The following is a 24999-nucleotide window of genomic DNA, read 5'->3' on the forward strand; positions in this document are numbered from 1 at the left end:
GTTTATGGGGATTTCCTCTTTGGACCATGGCAGCAGATCTAGATAGGCCAGCTCGGTAACAAGTAGGGGTGCATGGGACAAAGACCTGTTTCTCTTCTGTACCACAGTGAAATGATATAAAATAAACGGTATGGCTTTGGTTTTATTTAGGTGACTGCAATGTTGTTAGCATTTGACACAGATTCTTCTGCACTACATCTCAAAACAAAAGGGAGCCATAACAGGAAAACACATTCAGTACACGAGCACAGATAGAGCAGAAAGGAAAGGAGCATCAGTGATTATTGCCAAGTGAGAGAAGAGGTAGACATGGTTGCTTCTTTTGTCCACACATCCTCTCTCTCTCACACACACACGCGCACACACACACAATATAACACTCATCTACATGGTAACACACACACATATATCCTTGTGCACAAACAGACAAAGCCTCACACAGTGAGGCAACGCATGCGTGCATCTCCAGGGCCTGCGGGCACTTGGGGCTGGGCAGCAGGGAGTGGGGGGAGGAAGGGCAGAGGAAGGGAGGGGAGGGTTGTGAGGAGAGGGGCAGGAGGAGGAGGGGGGAGAGTAGTGTGTACTGTGCAGAGGCTCTCTAAGCTATAAAGGGTCAATCCCTCCACTCCACCCCCCTCCCCCAGTCCGTCAGAGCTGGCTCGGGCTCAAGGCCTGTTTGCTGAGCGCTTCATACCACAGACGCAGACTGTATGTTGGCACACAAACACACGTGCCCACTCGGGCACACGGGCGCACACATCAACACACATGCACACTCACACGTCAATTTCAAATAATACATACATATACTGTACAGATGCACAGGCTTCATACGTCAGGGGTCAAGCTACACAGATGCACATGCTCATTCACAGAGATTCTGATGTGGGCACAGAAGCACACATTGGCTTCACACAGCACATACACATACAAGGCCCAGACAGGCTGCAGCACATTGCACATGGCTGGAAACAGACCAAACCATAAAGCAGAAAAGACCACCGACATACATGCATGGATAAGCCAAGCAATGTCAGCCATTAGGATGGAAATAGATATGCTATTATTGTAAATTTGGCCAATATGTGGACGGTCGACAGATATAATTGGAGCAGCTTGAAAATGGCATGGATGCACACTGTCTGCGTTGGGCCTGATTTGGCTGAAGCAAAGGTCTGCGTCTGGTTAAACGCACCGCTGGACAAGACAGGCTACCCATTCATATTTGCATGCAGGAACACACACATATGCACACACACGCACACACACACAGAGTGACAAAATGGCTAGTATGCCAGAGTAGCTTTCATCTACCCTCCTCTCATTACTGTGCCTATAAAGCAAAAATTGCTGTCTATAAATATTCCAACTTGAGTAATCATATTTAAAGTGCAATAACACACTCCTTCCAAAAGTGGCACAGACCAAATTGGACTTCGAGAAAAAAAGATAAACAACAATGACTATATTTACAGTCAGAATAAACTGAACAACTTTAAAAGAGATTATCCAGTGAGATAGGATCTCTGAGTGCCTGAGATAATCCAGAAAATAAGATATGCATAATTCACTGTTACTAATCTCCTTAGCAGAAAATAAAGCCTACTCCCAGCCTACAGTAAACAACTCAGATAGTAGCCCATCTCTTACTTTGTCACCCTGAGCCCTAAGGAGATCATTTTTCCAGGTTTGTTCTGGAGCACATTGGAGTTTACCTGCAACTTTATTTAAAATGTGTGCGCTCCATGTGTTAATGCCCTGGTGACAAATGACTGAGAGGTACACACACACTCGAGTTGCCAGCCACTCTATTGTTAACCATTGTTTGCAGTGCTCAGTCATGAAGCAGCACAATTATTTATTGCCGTTTGCTGCACGTTCTGTTTAATAATGAAGACAGCAACTCCCATGACCCCACTTCAAGACGTCATCACACTCTTTTGTTATTGTTTTGATTGAGAGACCCCTCGCGGCAGAAATTATATACTGTGTGTTTAACACTTTGAACATATTAAATGAATCACCGCGAATGCAACGTCCTAAAGACTGCAAGAGTAAAACACGTAAGCCAGACGCAAGTACTGCAACATGCCAGTGCATCTGTGCATGGTAAAATATTAGCAAGAAGTTAAAAGAAGAAGAAGAATTAATACTAAGGAGCATGGACATTAAAAAATGTGTCTCTGTTGGAAATTAGGTTAATTTACGTCTGCAACCAGAGACCATTCAGTCCCACCATTTAGCATTTTTAAAGGCTCCATCGCTTGCACAATAACACCAAGCTAATGAAGTTTGTGGACGTGCCTCATTCTGGTAAACCTTGAACACGTGTTTTCTCACTTTAATTGCGTGGAACACATATTTTAAGAGGTTTTGCTCAATTCTCAAAATGTCAGGAGCCCAGGCTTCGTATTAAGATGCTGCGGACAGATGCCAAAGTCGAGTATTGCCTTTGATATCCAAAATTTGACTTTGGAGTAGCTTCAACCTAATCAGGCCTTGGAGGCTGGAGGTGATAAGTATCCAAGCCAATAACCGAAATGAGACCTGGGAATCAGTTGTAAGATGCACGTGCTCACACACACACACACACACACACACACACACACACACACACACTGTCTCTTTAAGGTTATGAGTGAAACCCTTATGAAAAAAAAAAACCTCCAAATGTCTATCTCTCCTCGGGATGTCATGTGGGGCTGTTAAGACGCGACACCTGTCACAATCACCAGACCTTCCTCATCCCCTCCGGGCCGCAGGAAGCGGCCAAGGTCAAACTCTTTAAAGGAAAGGGAGGGAGAAAGGGGAAAAGAAGTGACTAACGACAGACAGTCACAAAGAATCAGATCTGTCAAGTTCAAGCTGTAAAACCTCTGAGGAGTCAGGGCCTTCGTACAGTATGTGTGTCTGAGTGAGAGTTAGCTGAAATAATCAACCTCTTTCTCCACAACGATTACATCCTACTGTTGCATTAATAAATTAATCGTTTTGGTTGAGCTACTCTATACCCACATGACAGACATAAGTAAGTCAGGTGGCTTTCTTGCAAAGCCTCTGGCTTAAGATGAGTCCTCTTAATTTTTCTCCTGTGTGCGTGCAGAGCTCCTGCTAGAACCTTTTCTCACTCTTCAACAGTCCTGCTTGTTGCCTTCTGTTTCACATTATGGGATGGCAAAGGAACGGGCTCCTTCGGTCTGGTCCTGATGGAGGAGGAAGGAGGGGACGTGGATGAGGAGAAGGAGGGAGGGACGGAAAAGAGTCTCAAAGCGGTGAAAACCTGGCGTCAATCTAACTTCTTCCAGCTGGACATGTTTTGACAGCTGACTGGCGAAGCTTCTTATTATGAAGAAATTAAAGGGAAAAAATCTCTTCCTCATTGTTGGAGTCACAAAAGGCAAGTGTCAGAAACAATATGAAGAACACAATGTTTTGAAATAATCTCAAAGAATCTCAGCCTGATCCTTTTGTGTGACACGAGGCCGATCATGGTGTCGGCTGCAAACCAAAAGCACTTCCTTCTTTTGACTCCGCTTCGCTCCCTCATTCCTTTCCTCTTTTTCCTCTGACAGAAAAGCCTGCCCAGGCCCAGGCTTTGGTAGATAATGACATCCTCTCCCTGGATTAATTGTGAGGGACACATTAAGCAATGGGGCTGACACTCCCTGTAATTAAACTGTTCATACCGACGAGTTCATGCTGGAACACTTTCTCCGTTCTCTGTCTGTGGCTGGAAGAGTGGGCCAGTTCAGGAATGGGATGAGATGTTACAGTGATGTGTTTGTGAGGGAAGTCAGTGTATCACCTTGTGGGATTTAAACAGGGGCGAGCTTCAGAGGGTGGTAGAAGTAGATGCTTGGCCTGACGAAACGAAACCCTGATTGTAAGATGACCCCACCTTTTTGGGGTCAGTGTTTATTACGGGATTTTTGATTATTAACTTCTTTTTGTCTGTTACTCTGGCAGTCAGAAGGTATTATGTATAAATACCACTTTGCTGGTGTCCCCTCAGAGATAACATTTATTCTGTTTTAATTCTAGCACTACTTTGAATGGGTCAGCCTACATGGATGTGTTTTGTACTTGAGTCCATAAAAAGTGTGAACTGAGAGGGAGATGAGAGTGTTCATGTGTTTGATCTTTATCTGTTGTGTTTTTGTCTCTTCCTCCTTTTTCTTTTTCAACCACTGTGCACCGCTTTCACACATTACTGCCCGGCAAAGTCCCTGACCTTTTCAGGAACACAGGCATGTAGCCTTTGCAGTCATATCTCATATTGAGCTCCCTAATGCTCTGACTGTGGAAGCTGTGCTTGCTGTTACGTCGCTCCTGTCCTTGCCTGCCCGCATGCCATCGCCGGGGGCCACTGGGGCCCTCAGCGTTGTCCACTAGGAAAAAACCAAAACATCAGCTGTAATTGAAGAAGCCATTCTAATGTGACTTGCACATGCAAGTGCGCGTACTTACACTTAATGAATGCACATGAAAGTTTACACACACATGCACAGACCCACGCACACACACTGACCACATTGCTCTTTGGTAGAGGTTACTGAGGGGTTAGGAGGACTCCGGTGACCCCATGCTTACACACATGCACACACACACACACGCACACACACCACTGACCAACAGCTGCCCTCTGACTTGAAACGACCCCTCTTGTGCTACTAAAGCACTCAGCTTCTCTTCTCCTCTTCTGGTGTTCCTGTGTTACTGTTATGGGTTCCTGTTCAGGAGCTGAGGGTTCTATTGTTGTGTGACAGCGGTTCCTGTGTATCCTGTCACGGCCTACCGCTCCCTCTGTTCACCTTCCTCCCCAAAGCCTCTTCTTCCTTTACTCGAGTGTAGATTTGCATCTCAGGTGGCCTCATACCCACTTTACTGTACGGCAAAGCTGAGTGTCGGCTGAGTTTAGAGGACATGCAGACTTAGTGGTGTCAAAACTCCTCATTTATAGCGATACACATTAGAGGTGGTGTCTCAAAGAGGTGTAAGATAAGGTAAGATGAACTTTATTGATCCCAAATCATATTATTTTATCTGAAAAGCAAAGTAATACAGAATATTTCCACACTAACTTTTGTAATGAGATTAAAGCTACTTTTTTTGTCACGTCACAGCTGTAGGTTAGTTAAGATGGAGAGCACATCTTGTATGATTAACAGCCAGCCTCCCAGACTGAGGTTGTCATTACTACTCCAATCTGTGCAGTTTGACTCTCAACAGGTTTCCTCCCCACCAACTACGCTGCTGTTGCGAAGCACCTTGGGTGTTCCCAAACTTGCCTGCTGGTAACCCATTACCTCGACATACGGAGACAAACGGCACGAAGATACACAAATGTTGATGCAATCAGGTTGCGAAAACATCTCGAGGGCCGCCACACAGCCCTCGTCTCTCTTCCCTACCTCCTCCCCAGCTTCTTTTAATCACTCCCTCCCTTCTCCAATTATCACAATGTCACCACAACCACTGGGAAAGTTTCCTTTTGGTGAATTAACGGGGAAAAGATCTTAGCAGCGGGTAAGCTGGCGCTCTACTCTGTCATTGTCATGGCGGCAGCTCTGACAAAACAGTTTGCGTACCTGCTTAAGTATTACAGAAATTAACACCTCCCTTCCAGGTACAGTAATCAAGGGGGTGACGGGAGACAATTAATTAGGTCCATCTGCATCACTGCCTTTACATAATTAATGGGGCTCATTACTGAAGCACTAGTATGATGTGGAGCATGCTAGCACACTCACTAGCTCAGAGCGTGATAGTTCTAAAAACAGTAGGAAAGTTAAGATTTTCTTTGCTCGTTTCATTTTGTACAGATTTGCCTCTGACTGACTAATGTACCGTGTCCACTGCAGTTTCCCCATCAAAATCAATCAAGTTTTCATTGGCTATTCCACAGGTTTTGTTAGCCTTCACGCTAAACCTTCTGAAAACCCAAACCCTTGAACTGAGGTTTCACTGGCAGTTTTGCTCTGGACAGCTGACTTTTTTCTGCAATCTCTGGCTTTCTGCTCATGGTCTGACTTTGAACAACAGCAATGATTTGTTGCCCTCATCATTAAGTCCCCTTTTTCGTTAAGCAGACACAAATGCCGCCAGCTCTCTTGGTAATGCAAACACACATGCGTTATCATACCCAGGGACAAACCACACCTCATCATCATGGAGAATGTTACAAAAAATACCACAAACACAATCTCCAAACAAAGAAGAACAACAACACACAAAAAGTGTAAAAGGTGTGATGTGTGCTACAAAAAATGAGGTCTTAAAGAATTTCAATTATGACAAATGTCATAAATAGCGGGTGAGCTGATGCCCCCTCTCTCAGCTGCTATCCACAACACTTGGGGCTAATGATCTTTGAAGGAAACACACTCCTTTCCCTTCCTTCCTGTGATGAAATTAAAGAGCACACAGGTAAATAGGTCCTTGCCTCATTCGACCTCTTTGCTTAGCCAGTGAGCTCTGCTGCTGACATCTTAACCTGAGAGGAATATTTAAACCTCGAAGCAAGTCAAACGATCATATGGCATAGAGGAATCTATAATATAAAGTTAATTGGTGAGAAAGTAAAAATTAGATTATGTTTTATGACTGCCTTGTGAAAATTACAAGTTTGATAATAATAGGCCATTTGCAGGTTGGTTATTGAATGTGGATCCGTTTTTTTATTGTTTCGGCGCTGCAGGGAGATACAGCGTCAGAGAGACTTTGCTGAGTTCCAAGTTACAGCACAGCACAACCAGAAAAGTAGATTTAACCTAATTGATTATTTGCATTTTGTTTTGCTTGCTTTAACTTTTTTACCCTTTTTTTGAATTCCTACCTCAAATAAACAGTAGTAAAGTCTTGACGATAACAGTGCACTGATACAGATACAAATACATTTCTCCATTATTGAGGAATGTTATTTGTCATCCAGTGCAGCTTAAGCACGTCTATAGGGCGTTACAGAGGAGGTATTAAAACTATTAAAACTGTTGCTCCATTTATCGCCTAAATTAATGGAGTAGATCTTAAAAGACTCTCACTTTGATTCTCCCACATGATTTTCCTTTCCCAGTTGCCCTGTCTGGCATCTGACATACAACTGGTAACAAATTAGGCTAAAACAAAACAAGGGGTATTTGTAGTTCCTGATTTGTTGAAAATGTCATACTTTTAAGAGGGTGCCGTTCAATAACTTTCTAAAATTGGCTGAGCTGACTGCTGCTGCTATTCCTGTGAGTGCCTTGTTTTCCTTCTCCTCGTGCCTCCTTTCTCTCACCCAGCTAATGAAGGCCTCGTGGCCCACTGTTATTAAAATTACGCCCTTGCCTCTGATATTAATTGGGTCCGTAATAAGGAATGCGTCGGATTCATTATTTAATTGCAAGGGCACATTTGGAATACAGTTTCTGAAATGTATTTTTAATGAAAAACACTACATCCTGACCTAATCATATCAACCTTATTCTATCTAATTAAGGATGCAAAAAATCATTAGAGTTGCAAAATATTAGTTTCAGCTCTGTCGGGCTGCTCCTTTGCTCATGTTCATGAATATATTTTTTTCCTGTCCATGATAAATAGTTAATGAGGGAAAAATGACAAAAATTTGCATGTAGGCAAATTAGTCTAATAGGGATATGTCTTTGCTGAGTTAGGAAAGTGACCCTTTTCACAGGAGAAATTGTTACAATAATTATGAAATAATGGCAAGACCCATCTTATTTTGATGAAAAATGGCCAGCTTGAATAATGTAAAAATCATAAAATGCAATAACCCTAAATTTTCATCATGCTGGAGAATGTGTTAGCATTTTATCAGTTTAATAACACCAAATTAGGGACAATATGAAGTATGCTGTAATTGTTGCCGTTGAGGGAGATGAGCAGTAATGCAAGGATGATTTAGCAGTGCCACCACAGCAAGAGGCCATCAGCGGCTAAATGAAGCATTTTCTTAATCACAAACTTTGGGGGTGTAATTTCTTTCAAAGTCTCCAAACATTGGGAGGTTCAATTTTCTCCCAATAAGCAGGTCCATCACCATCCCATTAGCAGTAGTGTAGTCACCTCTTGGGGGCCATTGTTGCAGTTCATTAAGGCCTACAAGACAGGTGTAAAAAACAGGACCTGGGGAAAAGCAGCAGTTTAACACTTTATGTATGTAGTAAGTTAGAACTCAAATCTCATCTTTGTAAGTTTAATATTGAATTATGAGGGTTAGGGTTAGGGTTAGGGTTATGAGGTTAGGGTTAGGGTTAGGGTTAACATAAATGTGCCCTTTTCAAGTGCCAGTAGTGTCAACAACATTTATAATCTTCTGTGTTTTTCATGAGCTCGGTTCTGCTAAGAATCTCAGTCATGGGTACAGGAAGTGAGGTCACCGACTGGCACCGTGTCGAGTCCAACAATGGCTTCTGCTTCAGCATCATTAAGACTTTTTGTGACGGCACAAAAAGTCGTCACAAAAAGTTTATTAATCACATATTCATCAGTCACCACTTGAGAATATTCTGTGAAATGTCTGCCTCATATTCACAATGACGTGGATTCACACTGTGGGGGAGTAGACTTTCAAAGTGGAGATGAAGTTAAGAAGTTGTCTTTTTAGTGATTTTCCTGTAATATGAAATATTGCGTAATTCCTTCAGAGCCTATCCATCTTTCACCAGAAACAGAGGATCTCATGTAGTTTTTGGTTCACACAGCCATGTGAACTTGTGCAGGCGAAGAGCATGGGAGTTAATGAACACGGAGAACGCAGAGCGATGTGTGCCACTAACAAATCCTAGAGAATAAATTAAAGGGGGGTGCAGTTTGATCGCCGTGCTCCATTTCCCTTATCTCAAGAAGTCACATTTTCAATCACTATGCAAAGATTCTACATTGGGTGTAGGCTGGGCGCTAATGCACTGCCCTTCCCTGTGTCATCACCACAGACCTTCGCTGGGCTGTCAAACACACGGCCGCCTCTCCCAAGCTATAGCAATTTCATGGGGACATGCATTTATGCAAACTGGGATGCTGCATTCCCCATGACACCAAGTTGTCCATATTAAGAGAATGCCCAGTGTAGCATGTGCACCCCACTATGTGTGTTGATTGAGTAGTCTTTCTTTAATGAAATATCTTTGGAAATTGGTTTCCACAGACTAATCAGGCAGCCCGCTAGCCGAGTTTCTGTTTTGGTAATTATCTTGTACTAATTAGAATGAAGCTAAAGACCTCTGAGATGAATTCTCAGCTTTCTGAAATGTAACTAAAGAAAATGTAATGATATAAAATGAGCCTATTCTATACATTCTTTCAGATGTAATAGCTTCGTTAAAGTGACCAGACTGATGTGGCATTGATGAATGATGTCATGTCATCATGGCTGTAACTAAATGTTCCTCTCAGTGTCAAACTCATCATTCTCCAGCCTGTCACAACTGTAGTTCCTCCCCTATAACACAGACCAATCTAACAGATTAGTATCAGTGACCTTTGAGCTCATCCTCTCGTTAAGAAAACATCCATTAGACCAATTAATCTCCAATGGTTTGAGGAAAAGAGCAGCGTGTAGCGAGGCCATGAGATGTTTACCTTGCGCCTCTCTCCATTGAAGCCTCTCCACTGCTCTGCCTTCTTGACGATGTAGCTCAGCTCCTGATTGGACAGCTCCAGGTCTTGAGGCAGGAAGTACGTTCCCTCCTTTGCCGTGAGCCGCTGAAAGACGTCCAGCATGCGGCCATCGTTGTGGAATCTGGAAGGTGTGGCATGACAGACAGTAGAAGTGATGCCATACTGAATCACTGTCTTTGTCCTGTAAAGGTCGTATTCGGTCAAAAGTCAGAGTGAAGAAGGCCGTAACTAGCTGTATGGCTACCTCTACGCCAAACAGCATTATGTCATATAGGCTGGCTTGTATGGAACAGGTCAAATCACAACGATCCCACCTTACGTGAAGGACACATGAATCCTCTATTGATTACACAAAGCATGTTTGCAGTGTAAAACTATAATACATCAATTCATGCACAATGAAAGAGCAAAAGGAATCAAACAAATTGGCCTGCGAGTGGGAAGCACTTTGTTAACACAAGCCGACTGTAGCCGTGTCTGTGTTCAGCTGGGTGTCTGCGTGGTTGTACATCTGTTATCGTGTGGGAGTCCGATCCTGGGATGTTCTTCAGTGTTAATGCTGAGCTTCAAAGATGGCAGATGCAACGGACGTGCTGGTTGCTGAAGCGTCTGGAGAGACCGGCCTGAGTCACAAGAAAACGTTCAGCGCAGCAGAAGGCGTATCGATTCATACCTCCAGATGAGCTCACAGCACCAAAGTGTTATTTTTCTTTTGCCACACAAGGGTGCACGCAGCCAACCCCTAAAAAGAATCACCATGTCTGTAAACAAATGCCTTGGCTGACCATCAAAACCAGAAGACCTTGTGCCCTTCCATAGAGATTCTCGTCTGTCAGAGGGTAATCAACTCTCAAATAAAACCAACATCAAGGAGGCCGGGATTTATACAAGAAGCTGGTACGGAGCTTTGAACTCAGCATCATTCCCCATCGCTCTTGGGAGAGGCATGTTTGTAGAATCTTGACCTCAGACACAGGAATAGCATGCATTCATTTTCATCCTACACTTGAATTGTGCTTCTCATTCATTTATGCGGTCTCTCTCTTGGAGGAATTCACCATCTTTGTATCTTTGTGCTTCAAAACTGGCTCATTTCCTTGGTGTTGGAAGTGCCCTGAATGTAAGTATGTGTTACTGATATCTGGGCTGTGACCTGGATGATAAGGCTCTCGTCAGCTCCTCTTCAGTATAGGGGTCACCTTAAGGACATGTGTTCACTTATGGAATACATTTCTGCAGAATATTTATGATAACACGACCATGGTTAAAGCAAAGGCTGACAAATCTACCTACAATAAATACTTTCAAAATGAATTTTGAGAATATTGCATTGTTTTGACAAAACTGAATCACTGAACGTGCTAAATAATATTACCATTTTATTGCCAAACATTGGAAGAGTATCCTACTTTCTGTTCTCATATTGGTATACATGAATTTTTTTACATTCTTATCTCTCATACATACTTATTGCATACATACTGATAACAGCCGATCAGTGAATTCCTCCTCCATGAGGAGGTGATCGGTTGGAGTCTCACTGCCCCTGTACTCCAGCCTATCATACACATAGGCCCTCATGCTGAATACCCTTCCGCCCAGATACCCCCTCGAACTCAGTCATTGTGTGAGGGGGCACAAATCTTTTTTAGCTTTGGACCTTGTAATCATTTGGATGTAAATGCAACACTATCAACGTAATGTTCCTCTTTCTTTGGTGTCCATGAAGTTTCAAAGAGGATAGAGGTGTAAAACACATCACTGATGTGTATTTTTGCAGCCGGTGAATAAAGGCTGCCTAAAATGTAATTAAAAAAGGATAACAGTCCATTCTATCTATACATATAGCCAGAGGCATTTTTTTAGAAATAGGTCACGCTCTGTGTCAGAGCCCCTTCCTTGCAGCCAATGGGAAACTGTAACCCATAAAATTATCAGCCTTGCTTCAGCCTCGTGGCCTACATTCAATACAAACCCATGTGGCTGTTGAGTGGCAGAAGTCATTATTCCCGGCTGCTGTTTTAATATTGTCCATTTAGCTGGAGCCCGATAAGCGTCCCGCTTACTGAAATTAGATGGCACCCTCTCCTCGGCCGCCAATCTCAAACTGATTAATTCAATAAGGGTTTTCTTACATTTTGAGCTGTTAATGGAATTTGGTTTTATATGAGGGTGGGAGAACACACCTTAGATGAATACTGAGTTACATTATTCAGTAATTATTTTCCAGCCCTTTTACTTTCATGCTGCAAAAAATTGATGTCCTTCTATTATTTAAAAAGTGTAACAGTGATCTTTTAAGCTGGACATTTTGAAGCAACGGTTCTGCGGTGTATCTTTAAGCATCACGATGCAGTATCAATGTCCAGTGATCATCATTATGTTTGATTCAACAATAAGTCTTCTTAAACCATCATCCTCACCAATCAGGAAGCATCTAGAGGACATGAAAGCTCAGTAGAAAAATTTGTTAAAACAGTCTGAGGTGCTAAAACATAATACAGACGTAGCAAGTGAACGATTCAGCATGAGTGACCTCAATCTGCAAGACATGAGTGGAACACACAGAGCATTAAGATGGAGTACGCGTGTTTACTGCCACATATACGCAGTCCATTTCAGTATGTATGAAACCTGCAGTGATACCAACCATGCAAAACACTCAGCCTAATCGGATAATGTAAGGGGGTTCCATGTTCACGCTATATCAAAACACATCTAACTTTTGAATTAGAAACGCCTTCAATTTTCCAACCAATTGCAGTGTGTGGTGGTTTAAGAAAAGGCAACCGTGCAGCGAATGAGTGTGTGTGTATTTCTGTTTTTGTGTGTTTGTGTGCAGACGTGTGAGGCTGATGCATAACTGCATAAGTAATTCCATGCGACTATAAAATCAAAATGGATTAAATCAACATTTGTTTTCATTTTCTGTTGTTTTTTTTGTGCTTTTCTGTGTACAGAGGAGGGAAGAAATGGTGGAAGGGGAGAAACATGGCACGAAGCTGCGGGGGTGGAGGGTTTAGAGTTATTTCTGATGCTTTACAATGGTAGGCTGGCGAGAGCCACAGTGTTTCAGAAAGTCTCTTTCTCTAATACACCCGACTTGAACTGTGTTGTTGTGGACACGGAGCTCAGGGTCAGGGGTGAACGAGCTGTGTGGTGGCAACGGATCATCTTCCTGTGTGTCTCACCTTAGCAGGTAAATGGAGAAGATGGTGACGGACAGCAGGAAAAGGACCGCGTACAGGAAGAGAGTGATGATCACTCCGGCTGCGCCTGATTGGTCAGCTCGATAGAAGTGCCAGTAAAGCTTGGCTGCGTCACCCACTGGTGTGTCTGGGCTGTAGGCGAGACGCTGAGTAGTCAGAGATTGAAAGAAAAGGGAGGGGAAAAAAGACAAAACAGTGAATGTTGGATGTATAAGAGTGGACATATGCAATATGGGGACGCTCTTGTCCTGGACAGATCGATCAGAGGAAGATCACATGATGGCTCGAGGAAGCTGTTTCACATTTTGGCCAGCTGCTGTTCTTCTCACTTTAATATCTTACATTTTTGAAATCACAAATATAAAAAAAGGTTTGCAAGAAATCAGTCAGATAAAACCACTACAGCTATGTTTAATCAGGATTTTTGTCAAGAGATTCACGACTGTGAACAGTCCAAATCATTTCAGTCTTCCTTGCTTACAAAATCCAACCCCCTGCCAAAAAAACAAAAAGACACCCATCTAACCTTGCACATTTTCTTTCTCACTAGCCCCCCCGCCCCTTTTTTTTTGTAATCTAAAGTCACTTTGCCGAGATAAAGTGAACTCCTATTTAAAGTGCACAAGTGTCCAAGTTATTTTTAAGTGACTTACCCCGAGGACGGCGTCCACTGCAAAGACTGCCAGGGGGTCGAGGACTGTCCACACTCCCTGAGCCATGATAAACTTTGACGTGAAGGAAGGGAGTGAGCCAAATATCTGTTGACAGCCCCATCTGATCAGAACCAGCAGGAACGTTACTGCGTTCAAGGTCAGGGGACCCACCACCACCATCGCCAGCTCCTCCCGGGTGTGGAGCAAAGAACTCTGGTACACGAGGTCCACCGTGTGTGCGTGGAACTGGAATCTGGCGGGAGAGGAAACGGAGGTGGGTGATGTGTGTGTGTGTGTGTGTGTGTGTGAGGGAAAATGTGTGCATGTGTCAATATGGATGCATTATATTTGTATTTGTGATGCTTCACAGCTCAGGGGGCAACTGGTTCCACTAATTCACACACTATGTTATATTGTTTGTGGTTGATTCAGTCATATTTAATTAGCCTGATGACAATTAACATTATAATTAGATTTTTACTAGGGTGTGCTGCCTTACTCGTCACATGTGATATGTTAGCAGAAAAATATATTGACTTGGCTTTATAATATCACATTTAATTTTAAAAAGTAAAATACACTTTAACAGCTGTGTTCAAACAAATCTGTCTGAGTTTTTCTTAGCCCCCCTATCGTAAGTCAGACTCCCCCCGCAAGCCTCATGAGTTTCTTAATCTTCCCATCAGTCAGGAGGAGGTAGAGTCAGCGGTGGGAGAGGAGAGGTCCAGTTTTTGCTCATTAATTTCCATCTGATTTGCTCCAAGAGTCTAGCGCCTCTCAGATTCTGTCCATTAATCTGACAGTGGAGGTCCACTGGTGTTTTATCTGAGGCAAATCTGCTAACACACACATTTAATCCTCCAAAAGTCCTTTCAGAGCGCACAGATTACCTCACTGAATGACCAGCACAGACAGACGGAGGAGTTTAATGTTATGTTTTTTAACACTGTAGGCTTCTGTGAATTGCACTGTTCAGTTTCATTCCATTTATAGTGAATCTTGTTGTGAGACAATGAAACTGTCCAGTTTAATAAAATTGACATTGCATTTTGACACTGGAAGCATCACTCCATATTAAACCAAATTCTCCTCAAACGTGATACTGCAGTGAAACGTCAGGAAGTCGTGTGGATTGCCAGGCAACGTGGAAACAAGACCTTTCTTATATATTTTGTTGAACTGTGTACTTACATTGTCCCAGATGTTTTCAACAATGTGGGAACCATAAAACGTAAACCTAAAATATAATGTACAATGCATACACGTGTAATAAAGTAAACCTATCAGCACCAACAGGCCATAGGCCCTGTCTGACTCAGGTGCAATATAGTAATATAATAATAATAAGGCAGTGGCAGTTTGTTTTTAGTTAAGTATAACTGTAGTTCTACCTTTCCTTGTGTCAGCTAGTGAAACGAAACTACGCCAGGGCCACAGACTCTGTAGCGCCTGGGCACACTTTGCTGTCCGAGGGTGGATTATGGGGACGGAGGAGGCAAGGAGAGATGGAGGCAGAGAGGAGGGAAAAAAAGAGGGAGATGAAAACAAGAAGGGAGGGAGGCCTGTCATCGCACTCTGACTGTCACATGTTCTCTCTCTCTCTCTCTCTCTCTCTCTCTCTCTCTCTCTCTCTCTCGCTCTGTCTGTCTGTCTGTCTGTCTGTCTCTCTCACTGGGCACCACCAGCGATGGACACTGCATGGAGAGAGAAATGCTCGGAGGGAGAGCGACAGATTCGGACATGTGGAAGTTGTCATCCAGCGTTGACCCCCTCTGTTTTTACATTTTTGTTTTTTTCACCTCCTCTCCACCCCCTCAGTCCATCCTATTTTTTTTGTCTCCCTCAGCCTTCTTCTATCGCTTTCCGTGATTTAACGCATGATGTTTGCACCCCCCGTCTTATTGCAATAAAAGCTTGGTCGTATGCATGTTTGCAGCCAGCTTGTTTTATTGTGATGAATTAAATAAGCACCATATGCCATTGAGATGTGATTTAACAGTTCTGTGGTATCTTATTGCTGTTTATTATCAATGCCGTGTACCAAATAATAACAATAAATTCCTTCCAAATAATGTAGCCTTTTGGGACTTAGAGCCGTGTAGTGAAATCAACAAACTCCCCCAGCAATGGTTTGTTAATATTGAGAGAGTCTTGTTAAAATGTTAATGGGGGGATTCCAAACAGATGATTTGGGTGTATCCAGTGTGTGTGTGTGTGTGTATGTGTGTGTGTGTGTGTGTGTGTGTGCTAAAGGGCTGAGGAGAGTGCTGCACCTCCTCTGTTCTCTATCCCTTTCACATCCCATATCACCACAACTGTGCACGTATGTCTATTGTGTTGCTTGTGAGCGTATGCAAGTGCATCTGCAATTTGCTTATGTGCTCAGCAGCAGTCTGTGTATGCATCTGCCCTCCATGTAAAGAAATTTATGTCAGCAGCGATGTGTGTGTGTATCCACATGCCCCCCCTGCCCATACGTGTGTGTGTGTGCATGTTCAGAGAGATATCAAAGGAAGCAAACTCACTTGTTGACAGGAACTGCTATGGCCTGGAGGTAGAGCCACTGGCTGCAGTAATGCAGGTACAGCCTCACAAACCACATCAAAGCCAGCAGCGGCATAATGAGGCCGAGCTGCCGAACGGATCCACGCCAGCTACTATGCAGCTGTTGTTGCCAAGGCAACGGCAGGCCCAGCTCGGACGGCAGCATGAGCAGGGCCAGGCGGGCTCGGTCGGACAGGCGTGAGGGGCAGGAGTTAGATCCAGTCTGTGCTGATCTGGTTTTGCACAAGAAGAGAATCAGACACACCACGTATGACAAGCTTCCTCTTCACTTCTTCTCATTCTTCAGAAATAATACTATTCATTTTTATTTTAAAGAGAGTAATGCATACGGATGTCAACCTTAAACTTTCCTCCTAAACAGGAAGTGGACCTCTAATGACTGTATTATTGGATTCATAGTGCAAATACTTTTTCTTTTCTTTGCATCAAATACAATATTCAAATGCATGTTTTTACTATCATTAGATACAAGCAATAAATGCTAGGTTTTTGAATACTACATTTTCCTAATGCAGTATTCAAACTGACACACATTCACACACATACACAAGTGCACCCTTCACACACACACACACACACACACAAACAGATAGGAATCCCTTCCAGCAGTGTTCAGCTTCCCTCAGCACCTCTGTGCCGCCCTTTGTCAGGCCTGCTCAACTATTCCCTTTCATATGGGGGGCACAGATGGAACAGTGGAGGCGAGAGGAGAGGAGAGGAGAGGAGAGGAGAGGAAAAATAAAAATATGTTACAACAGGCTGCTAACAGCCTAGCATAAAGAAATGACATACCTGCCACATACGCGTGTGTCTGTGTGCTTAGTAAAATGCTGTGTACAGTTACATGCGTAGACCTCCAATTATTACAGTTTGAACACATCAACACAAGCAGACACTGATGACCCCCATCGCCTGCCTGTCAGTAATTAGTCAAAGGCCAAAGTAGGTGCGGAGTTGTGGGTAGCATCACAGAGTGTGACTTAGGGCCTTTGCCTGTGGACATCCCTGTGTCTCCCCACTGTGTCCCAGAGCGCAGTTGGAATTCACTTTGTAGTGTGTATCTAGGGAAAATGGTGCACCGCCTAAAGACGAAAAGTGAAAAAATAAAAAAGCAGCCCAGAATCAATTGTACCCACACAACCCCATCCACACCCCCTCGCCAAATAATTAGGGCTAGCCTAACATGAAAATGCAGTATTGTGTTTTCTTCTGCTGAAATACGAAGCCGTCTCGCTGTTGCATTTAAAACAAAAATAGATCACATTTGCTGTTCCTGTGAGGTGCGGGTACACCCTCTGAAGTGTTAAATTATTTGAAGTTATCAAGTTCCTCCTTAGTGGATCCACGCAGGAGCGGCAGCGTAGCAAACGGTGCACGTGGGAGAGCTCGACGTTCATTCAGAAAACGCTCAGTCAACAGTTTGAGCCGATAAATATTCATAGCTTTGCTGGAATAAACTGGAGGAGAGGATAAACATCTGTCATAGAAGTCGGTTACTGGTCAGTTCCGTGAATTTAAACCACAGCGTGTATCCAGTGTGTTCCGCTGCACATATACAGTGTGTGTTTTCCAGTCAGATGCTGTGCATACAAGGTAACATGTGCAAGAGGGACTGCTTTGCATCTATTGCTTTTTCATTACATGTAAATTAAATCATCTGAAAGCACTGTTTACTGCTGTTTTATTTTTCACAATTAAAATAGCAGCTATTTATAATGTGGTGACATGTCTTCAATATTAATGAACTGCACTGACAGTAAAGATAACGTTAAAGGCACTACCCTGAATATTTAGAGGAAATGATTACATGAGGGAAAGAAAACCATACCTGACGTTTTAGATTTGCAGGGAATATGTGGGAAAGTGTGCAGTCCTGGTGTCAAGTGTGTGTTTTTACATGATCCTAAAGTGTATTGCGAACAGAAAGACGATGATGTACTAACAAATATGTGTCCCTGCTTCTCCATTACGACTTTGACAAAGGCTCAGCCATCCTCATCCAAGCTGCATTACGATGTGCCTCACTGTGTGGTGTGAAACTGCTTTCCGCATGTCTGCAAAAGTGGAATTACAGAGTAGACAAAAAAGCAGTGTGTCACAGACAAGATGCTAGCCTGTCAAGTGCGATTAAACGAAAACAGCAAATACAACCTGACGCCCATCTTTCATATAATGAAGATATTGATGATGCATGAAAGAGGAATATTTTTAGACGTCTTCTTGTGGCGGCCTCTTCCAAAGGAAACTGGTAACATGATGTGAAATCTGTTATCGCCGCTGAATTGATTTCATTATGGCACCTCCAATTACAAAAGTACAATGCAGAAAGAGAGGCAAGGCAGGGGGTGGAGGTTTGGGTTTTTTATCTCGCAGGAACGAAGGATGTTTCATTCCAATATCACAGCTTGTCCCCAGAACGACTGATAGCATGTGGCATAGTGGCCCAGAGATGAAACTAACCATTTCAACAGGCATGCACTGGCACTGAATGCCATATTTTAATTGTAGTTTATATGTTTCTGAGAAATCTGGTCCAGAAGCTGTTCCCTCATTATCTTTTTTATATGTTTGTTGTTCATTCCCATGTCATCAAAGCACTCCACAAAAGGGCTCATCATCCTCCTCAACCCTTGCCACAGAGTGCCAAGCTTGTAAATCAGATTTAATCTGTCAGCCACTGGAGCGACAACCATCTCCTGGACTGGTTTTTCCAGGCTGCGTCCCCTGACGTTGTACAGCATGACAGCACTCAGGAGCCCTGCTCTTAAAAATAGCACAAAGTGAATAGCAAGTACGGACAAGTATTAAACCTTCAAGATGGCGTGGGTAACGAGGGTGAGTGGAGGGAGGAGACGAGTACAGTGGGGTGTTACATTTTAAACAGGAGATTTATGGTGAGAAGGCTCCAGGCCGAGCACAGTGAAGGTAACCCTCAGAATCCTCCTTCATTGCCCGGATGGCTTAAACCCTCCAGTCTAAGGACACTTAAAGTATTGGACTTATCCCTTTATTTTGAGGATTAAGTTATTTTCTGTCACTTTTATATTTGGGCCACCGGCATTGTTTATAAATGCACTAAAACCACACATCTCTCCCCACGTAGTCAAAGATTGGCTTGCTGATGGGGAAACAGAGAAAGCAAAGACAGTGTGAAAATAGACTTAAAAGATTGACAGATAACGTGATTGTTTTCTTAGTGGCCCAGATGCACAAGTGCTGTGCTGATTATGGAAGTGTGATTATCTTAGGTGTCAAGAGATGGGGCTGATGATACCACATCTTTGTTTACATTTAATTTTAGAATAATGCTGATGGTGCATTTGCTTTGGAGCGTGACAGACTCTGTCATCTGTCCTCTGTAGGTTACACAAGACTGCAGCTGGAAAAAATCTTGTGAAACTTACTTTTCAAGTTGTAGACATACAGTATGCACACCTGTGGCCATGGTGCCCTAAACACCTTCAGTGTGTTATGTGTTGTACATCCAACGTGGACCCCTGGAAGATTTGCATGAATAATGTGTAGGATGGAAGCACATCCAGCCAGAGGTCAGTCACTGAGGTGTAAGAGTCCAACACACACACACACACACACACACACACACACACACACACACACACACACACACACTGAATGACCTTCACTGTGCTGTTTACAGTCACCAAAGACAGCAATGCATCAGCTCCATTGTCTGGAGACATTTCTGTCCCGAATATTTGTGTGAATGAACATAATGTGGATTTATATTTTAAGCTCAGCACACTGACTGCCTGTGTGTACGTATCTCCGTACATTCACACACACGATACAGTGTACGAGTTCCTGTGTGGGGACTATGTGTATTTATATTAACTCCACTCCTGGTTTACTTCGCATCCAGAAGTCAAAGTGGTTCTCACGGCACAAACATTCAGCTTTAACTGCCTGGTTAACGCATTCACGCAGACACACATAAGTTTACGCAATGACTGGCACAGACGCAGGGCTTCGCACAGGCGGGGCCAAAATGAAGCAGGGAGCCATGAAACCTCACGAAGTTCATATCACAAAGAAGCTCATTGATTCGAGATGCATTAAATGATAATCACTGGTTACTAAAGCTACTATCAGTTTTTTTTTTGCAAAGCACCTTGAATATGTGCGTGCATGAAAACAAGTTGAGCAGAGCAGCATGTGCCTGCAAGGCTTTTAGATAATTGAACCATTTTTATATCATATTGAGGGAAGTTTTATTTATACTGAATAAAAAAAGGAAAAAAAAGCTTCAGATTTAACTTTATACTCACTCTCTACCCTCTTTTGTTACATTTTATTCGTTCCAAGAAAAATTACCTTACCATTTGGGAGCTTTATAAGAACTGTTTTGTTTTTTTTTACAGAGACCCTGGCAAAGCAAGAACACACATAAATGAGTTTCATTGACAAAATGGGGGCACAGTGGCAGGTATTTGGGATGTAGTTAAAAGAGATTTATGGAATAGTGACTCAGATGCAGAACTGGAGTCCATCATCATATAATTAAAATAGTATAACAATACACCACCAAATTATCAGAATTATTTGCAGCTGACAGGGAGTGGAGGAAGGCATAATCAAGAGCACTGAAAAAATATGTTCCACTTAATTAGGAATCCACGTTTGACTAATAGGTGGCTGCTCATTTTTACAACACAAGGGAGGTTCAGCTGAGAGTTCAGAAGTTGATCAGCTAGCGGTAGATAAGCTGCAATCACAGAATCACAAACTGATAGAGATGGGTGGGCATTGGTGATTATATCAGATTTAATGTGAAACCAGGTGGCAGACTGGTGGTTCACATCAGGGTGGTAAATAGGAGTACGATGTGGGACACTTCATGCAGCCAGTAGAAACTGTTTGGGACTCCTATCTGGACTAGCTGTTTCCAGTGTTTATGCTAAGCTAAGCTAACCATCTGCTTTCTGCAGCCTCACATTTCCACACAGACACGATGTAACTGTCAGCAAGAAAGTGAAAAAGTATTTCCCAAACTGTGAAACTATTCCTTTAACGCACTATAAACACATGAACATTTGCTTCTTACAATCTGAAAAAGAAAAAGCGCACTGTTACTCCTCTTTGTGATTACTGCATCTCCTGCACAAATGTGTTTTTGGCCTCCACACACACCTTGGAATAGTTTAGACGTATACATGAGGTAGCCGTTTCACTGCCATTCAACATGTGGCGTTTTTATGGAGCGCCTGACTTAGCACGAGAGGGGATTTAAACATGGAAATGGCAGGTCCCTTGGTGCGCTATAAACCAGGGTGGAAACATTTCAAATGCAGATGCACCTGGGATCAACAAACACTCAGGGACTTCCCAGGCTCTCATTACACACTCAGCTACTACAACTACCACCTCCGTCCTCAACAATGAAGAACAGGTTGTTTTTCCTCTCCATAAACCTTTTTTTGAGGGCAGTGAGAAAATACTCCAAACCTGGTGCCAGTAGATGTGTAATACACTGAATGATTAATGCAGGACAAATAATAACTGTTCGAAGGAGATCCATTCGTTCATCAATTTGGGCGAGACGTACAGGGAGGAGCGCTGCGGAGGCTGAGTATGGGCCTCCAGAGAGTTGCATCAGTATTTAAATGGATTTCACTTCTCTGACCTTGCCTCATAACTGCAGGACATTGTCACCAGAGAGATAGAGACAGAAAGAGAGAGAATGAGGAAAGGGTGCAGAGAGAAAGATGGAGAAAATTAGAGGCAGGGAAAGCGAGATGAAGACAGAATTAACGGGAGAGAGGAAATAATTACGAGCCAGGCAGGCTAACTGTGTGTAACTTGTGTGTGTATGTAGAGAACAAATTAAGTGTGTGATGGACAAAGAAAAAAAAAATAAAACAGGAAAAGAAGGTTTGCTGTGCCAAGACATGATTTTAAATTCCACCCAGCATCGCAGAGCAGATTAAATCTCTCTCTCAGTTGTCGGTGCAGGATGAAATGGGCCTCTTAAAGCTGCTGCTTCCACATGATGAGGCCAAACTGTCTCTCTTACTTTCTAAAATCACGCCTCCCTTAATCAGTTTGCCTTTTTTCCGAATGTAATGGCAATTTGAATTTCACCGTACCAGTAAAATGCTGCTGGAACATCATGTCCAGCTGCTAAGAGACTCCATTTAAAAAAAAAAATAAAGGTGCCTTACAACTTCTGTCACACAACCAAAGCAGAGGAAAAGGTGTCAGCCATGACGGTATTTCTGATGGGAGCTTCATGTGTGTTCTTGTAAACATCACTCATATCGCCTCCAACCAAATAAAGTGAGAGACCAATGCAAACTGTTCACTGTGGTGTCACTACGCTCATAAATTGAGCGCACTCTGCTTCTAAACCGGCGTTGGCTAAAATGCGTGCTGATGACATCATGCTCGTGTATACACAAATGTTATGCTGCGAATCCAATTCTGATTACATCGACATCCACAGCCTGTCAGTTGTATTATTAGAGCTGTCTGTCAGCAATGTTTTCCCAAAAGTTCATATTTATTTGCACAGGGCACAGTGCATTAGTGCGTGTTTGTGCTGCAGTGCATTAGCTAGCATGTATCTGCGTGTAAAAATCCATTTTTAAACTCTTCTGGAGTTGTTTGTTGACTTTTGCCATCTTTTTTAGATGTTTGTGCCAGAATGGGGAACGAGTGATTACAGATGAAAAAAAGAAGACTGTGAGGGAAGTGTCACCTCTGGCCGAGCTCTCTTCCTCTCTCTCTCACACACACACACACACACACACACAATCTCAAGCACAAATCACACGCAATCACTCATATGCTCTCACATATAGTTCCTGTCATTTTTTTTCCATCTGAACCTCCCCTCCCCTCCCCTCTCTTACGTGTCTGTGGGAAACACATTCATCCCAGCCAGACCACCAATGGGACCGCAGTTGACTCTGACTGACGCCCACATCACTGCAGATTAACCAATCGTATTGCAACATCAGCCTGACAGCTCCGATTTCCATAAAGGAAGCGGCATGTTGATTGTCTATGTGTGTGTGTCTGTGAGATCCAAAGTGACCACAGAAAACCCTAACATGTGCACTGTGGCCGAGGTAGCCAGGGGCCTCACACACACACACACACACACACACACACACACACACACACACGCTCCTGCCCCCTCAGCACAGGAAAGAGCCCTGGAAAGCACCAGAGACCCAGGGGTGAGCAGCACTGCCATCTCCACCCACCTCCTCTACCAGCATTACATCAGAATTGATTGACCCTTGCACCGAGCTGCAGTTCAGAGCTGCAGTATGCAGGGGGATTGACAGCCTGGAACTCGCTGTTGTTTCAGGTGGTTTTTTTCTCTTTCTGTGTCTCATACTGCGGGCCGATCTCTCTTTCCCTCCATGAAGGTTCTCCTTTAGTGCAGGCGTGTCACTGCGGGAAGCACGTTGTGAATGTTTCCACGCACATGGTCCTGTGTAATAAAGCAGCCCTGAAACAACTTTACTGCTAATCTTGCACTTGAGCACGTATAGACAGTCAAACAGATGGAGGGCGCAGGAAGACAGACACACAGCGAGTGAGTGCTCTGATAGGCTCGGTCGGGGGAAACGGGCGGAGAGGATTGTTGGTCCCCAACGAGGCGAGCTAACTGGGGGAAAATTAGGTCAGTGTGTTCCCTCTGACTCCACAACAAGAACAGGCTGTGCACGCGTGTGTGCGTGCGTGTGCGCGTGCGTGCGTGCTTTGCTGGTGCACCTATAGTGCCATACTGCATCACCATTCACACTGCCTGCTACTGGACGTGCTACCAAAAGTCTGATTCTAATACAGCTGATAATTATTTCCAGCACATTTTCTCGTGCAGCTTTAATCCAGATTTAACAGCAGTGTTTGATAACCAGCTCTGAGCCCAAATCCCAAAAACTGCATTCATTTTGACTCACCATTCATCTAATTGAAACCGAAAACTAGTGTGTAGCTAATCATAACATCATAACCAGTAACAAAATAGTTCGGAGTATGAAAAAACCGAGTAAAGGTTAAGTGACATTTTTCCCCAAATGGCCGTGCAGTCTTTTGGTAGAGAAGCTTTGGGGACAGATGGAGTCAGTTCTGCAGTCATTTGGCCTCCGGAGGATGTGGATGCTCTTCTGTTCTACCTCCCGCCCAGCTTTGTCTTCACTCTGCACGCGTCTCTCTCTTCCTGTCTCCTGATCAGGACAAGTCACACATACTATAATTGATATGAGATTTAGGGGGTATATTTCGATGTAATTAGAGTCTTGATAATTGGACTAATTAGATCTAATTGCTATGTGAGAATGACTTTGATTAAAACAGGTTTCTCTCCTCAAAACCAGAGTCGGAAAAGAAAAAAATAGTTGGGTGACTTTGGTGACACACAATGCTAAAGCTAACTGACAATAATCACAGATGCATGAACATCAAAATCAGTAAAACAATCAGGTTTTTCAAAAAAATAACAAAAAAAAAAGCAACTGAGAATTCTTCAGCATTTGCGTTTGTAAGGATTTATGTGTTTTTTGAATGTAAAATACGATGAGGTTTGTAAAGCTTGAACGCAAACTAGCAACAGTGACTTTTCACTGTGCCGAGTGTAAAAACTGCTAAAGTAACCTCTGAGGTGTGAAATTAATTCAGTCTGAGTATGTTTACCTTTTCTACAAGTTGTTGCCGCACCATCCGAAAGCATTAAATTGGCCCTATCGAATTACAACAGCCATATTGAATCAGGTGCTTTGATTTTTCTCAGTGCTATTCTGTGAGAAAAAAAGGAGGTTAAGATTACACTTGTAGACATCAAATAAGCTGGAAGGTCGGCAGCAGTCTTTCATGCGTGTTCAAACAGATAGCAGCAGCATCGGAACTCAAAAAGAAAGAAGAAGAAGAAGAAAGAAGAGGAAGAAGAATTCCTGGCTTGTTTTCATGGCCTTTCATTTGCC

At 43.2% G+C, this 24999-nt stretch overlaps 1 protein-coding gene across 2 annotated transcripts in view; it reads right to left on the bottom strand.

Annotated features, from left to right (window-relative positions):
- ofcc1 (orofacial cleft 1 candidate 1) overlaps positions 1–24999 on the bottom strand; it is a 73776-nt gene that overhangs the window by 11094 nt on the left and 37683 nt on the right. For both annotated transcript variants that reach the window (XM_046371487.1, XM_046371486.1), the window contains 4 exons: positions 16009–16260; positions 13484–13736; positions 12813–12976; positions 9583–9742 (listed from right to left, as the gene is read on the bottom strand). In XM_046371487.1, coding sequence (XP_046227443.1) covers positions 9583–9742; positions 12813–12976; positions 13484–13736; positions 16009–16260 — 829 coding nt within the window. The remainder of the gene's footprint in view (positions 1–9582; positions 9743–12812; positions 12977–13483; positions 13737–16008; positions 16261–24999) is intronic.

The sequence above is a fragment of the Scatophagus argus genome, chromosome 18 (assembly GCF_020382885.2).
Source record: "Scatophagus argus isolate fScaArg1 chromosome 18, fScaArg1.pri, whole genome shotgun sequence".
Taxonomy (NCBI): Eukaryota; Metazoa; Chordata; class Actinopteri; family Scatophagidae; genus Scatophagus; species Scatophagus argus.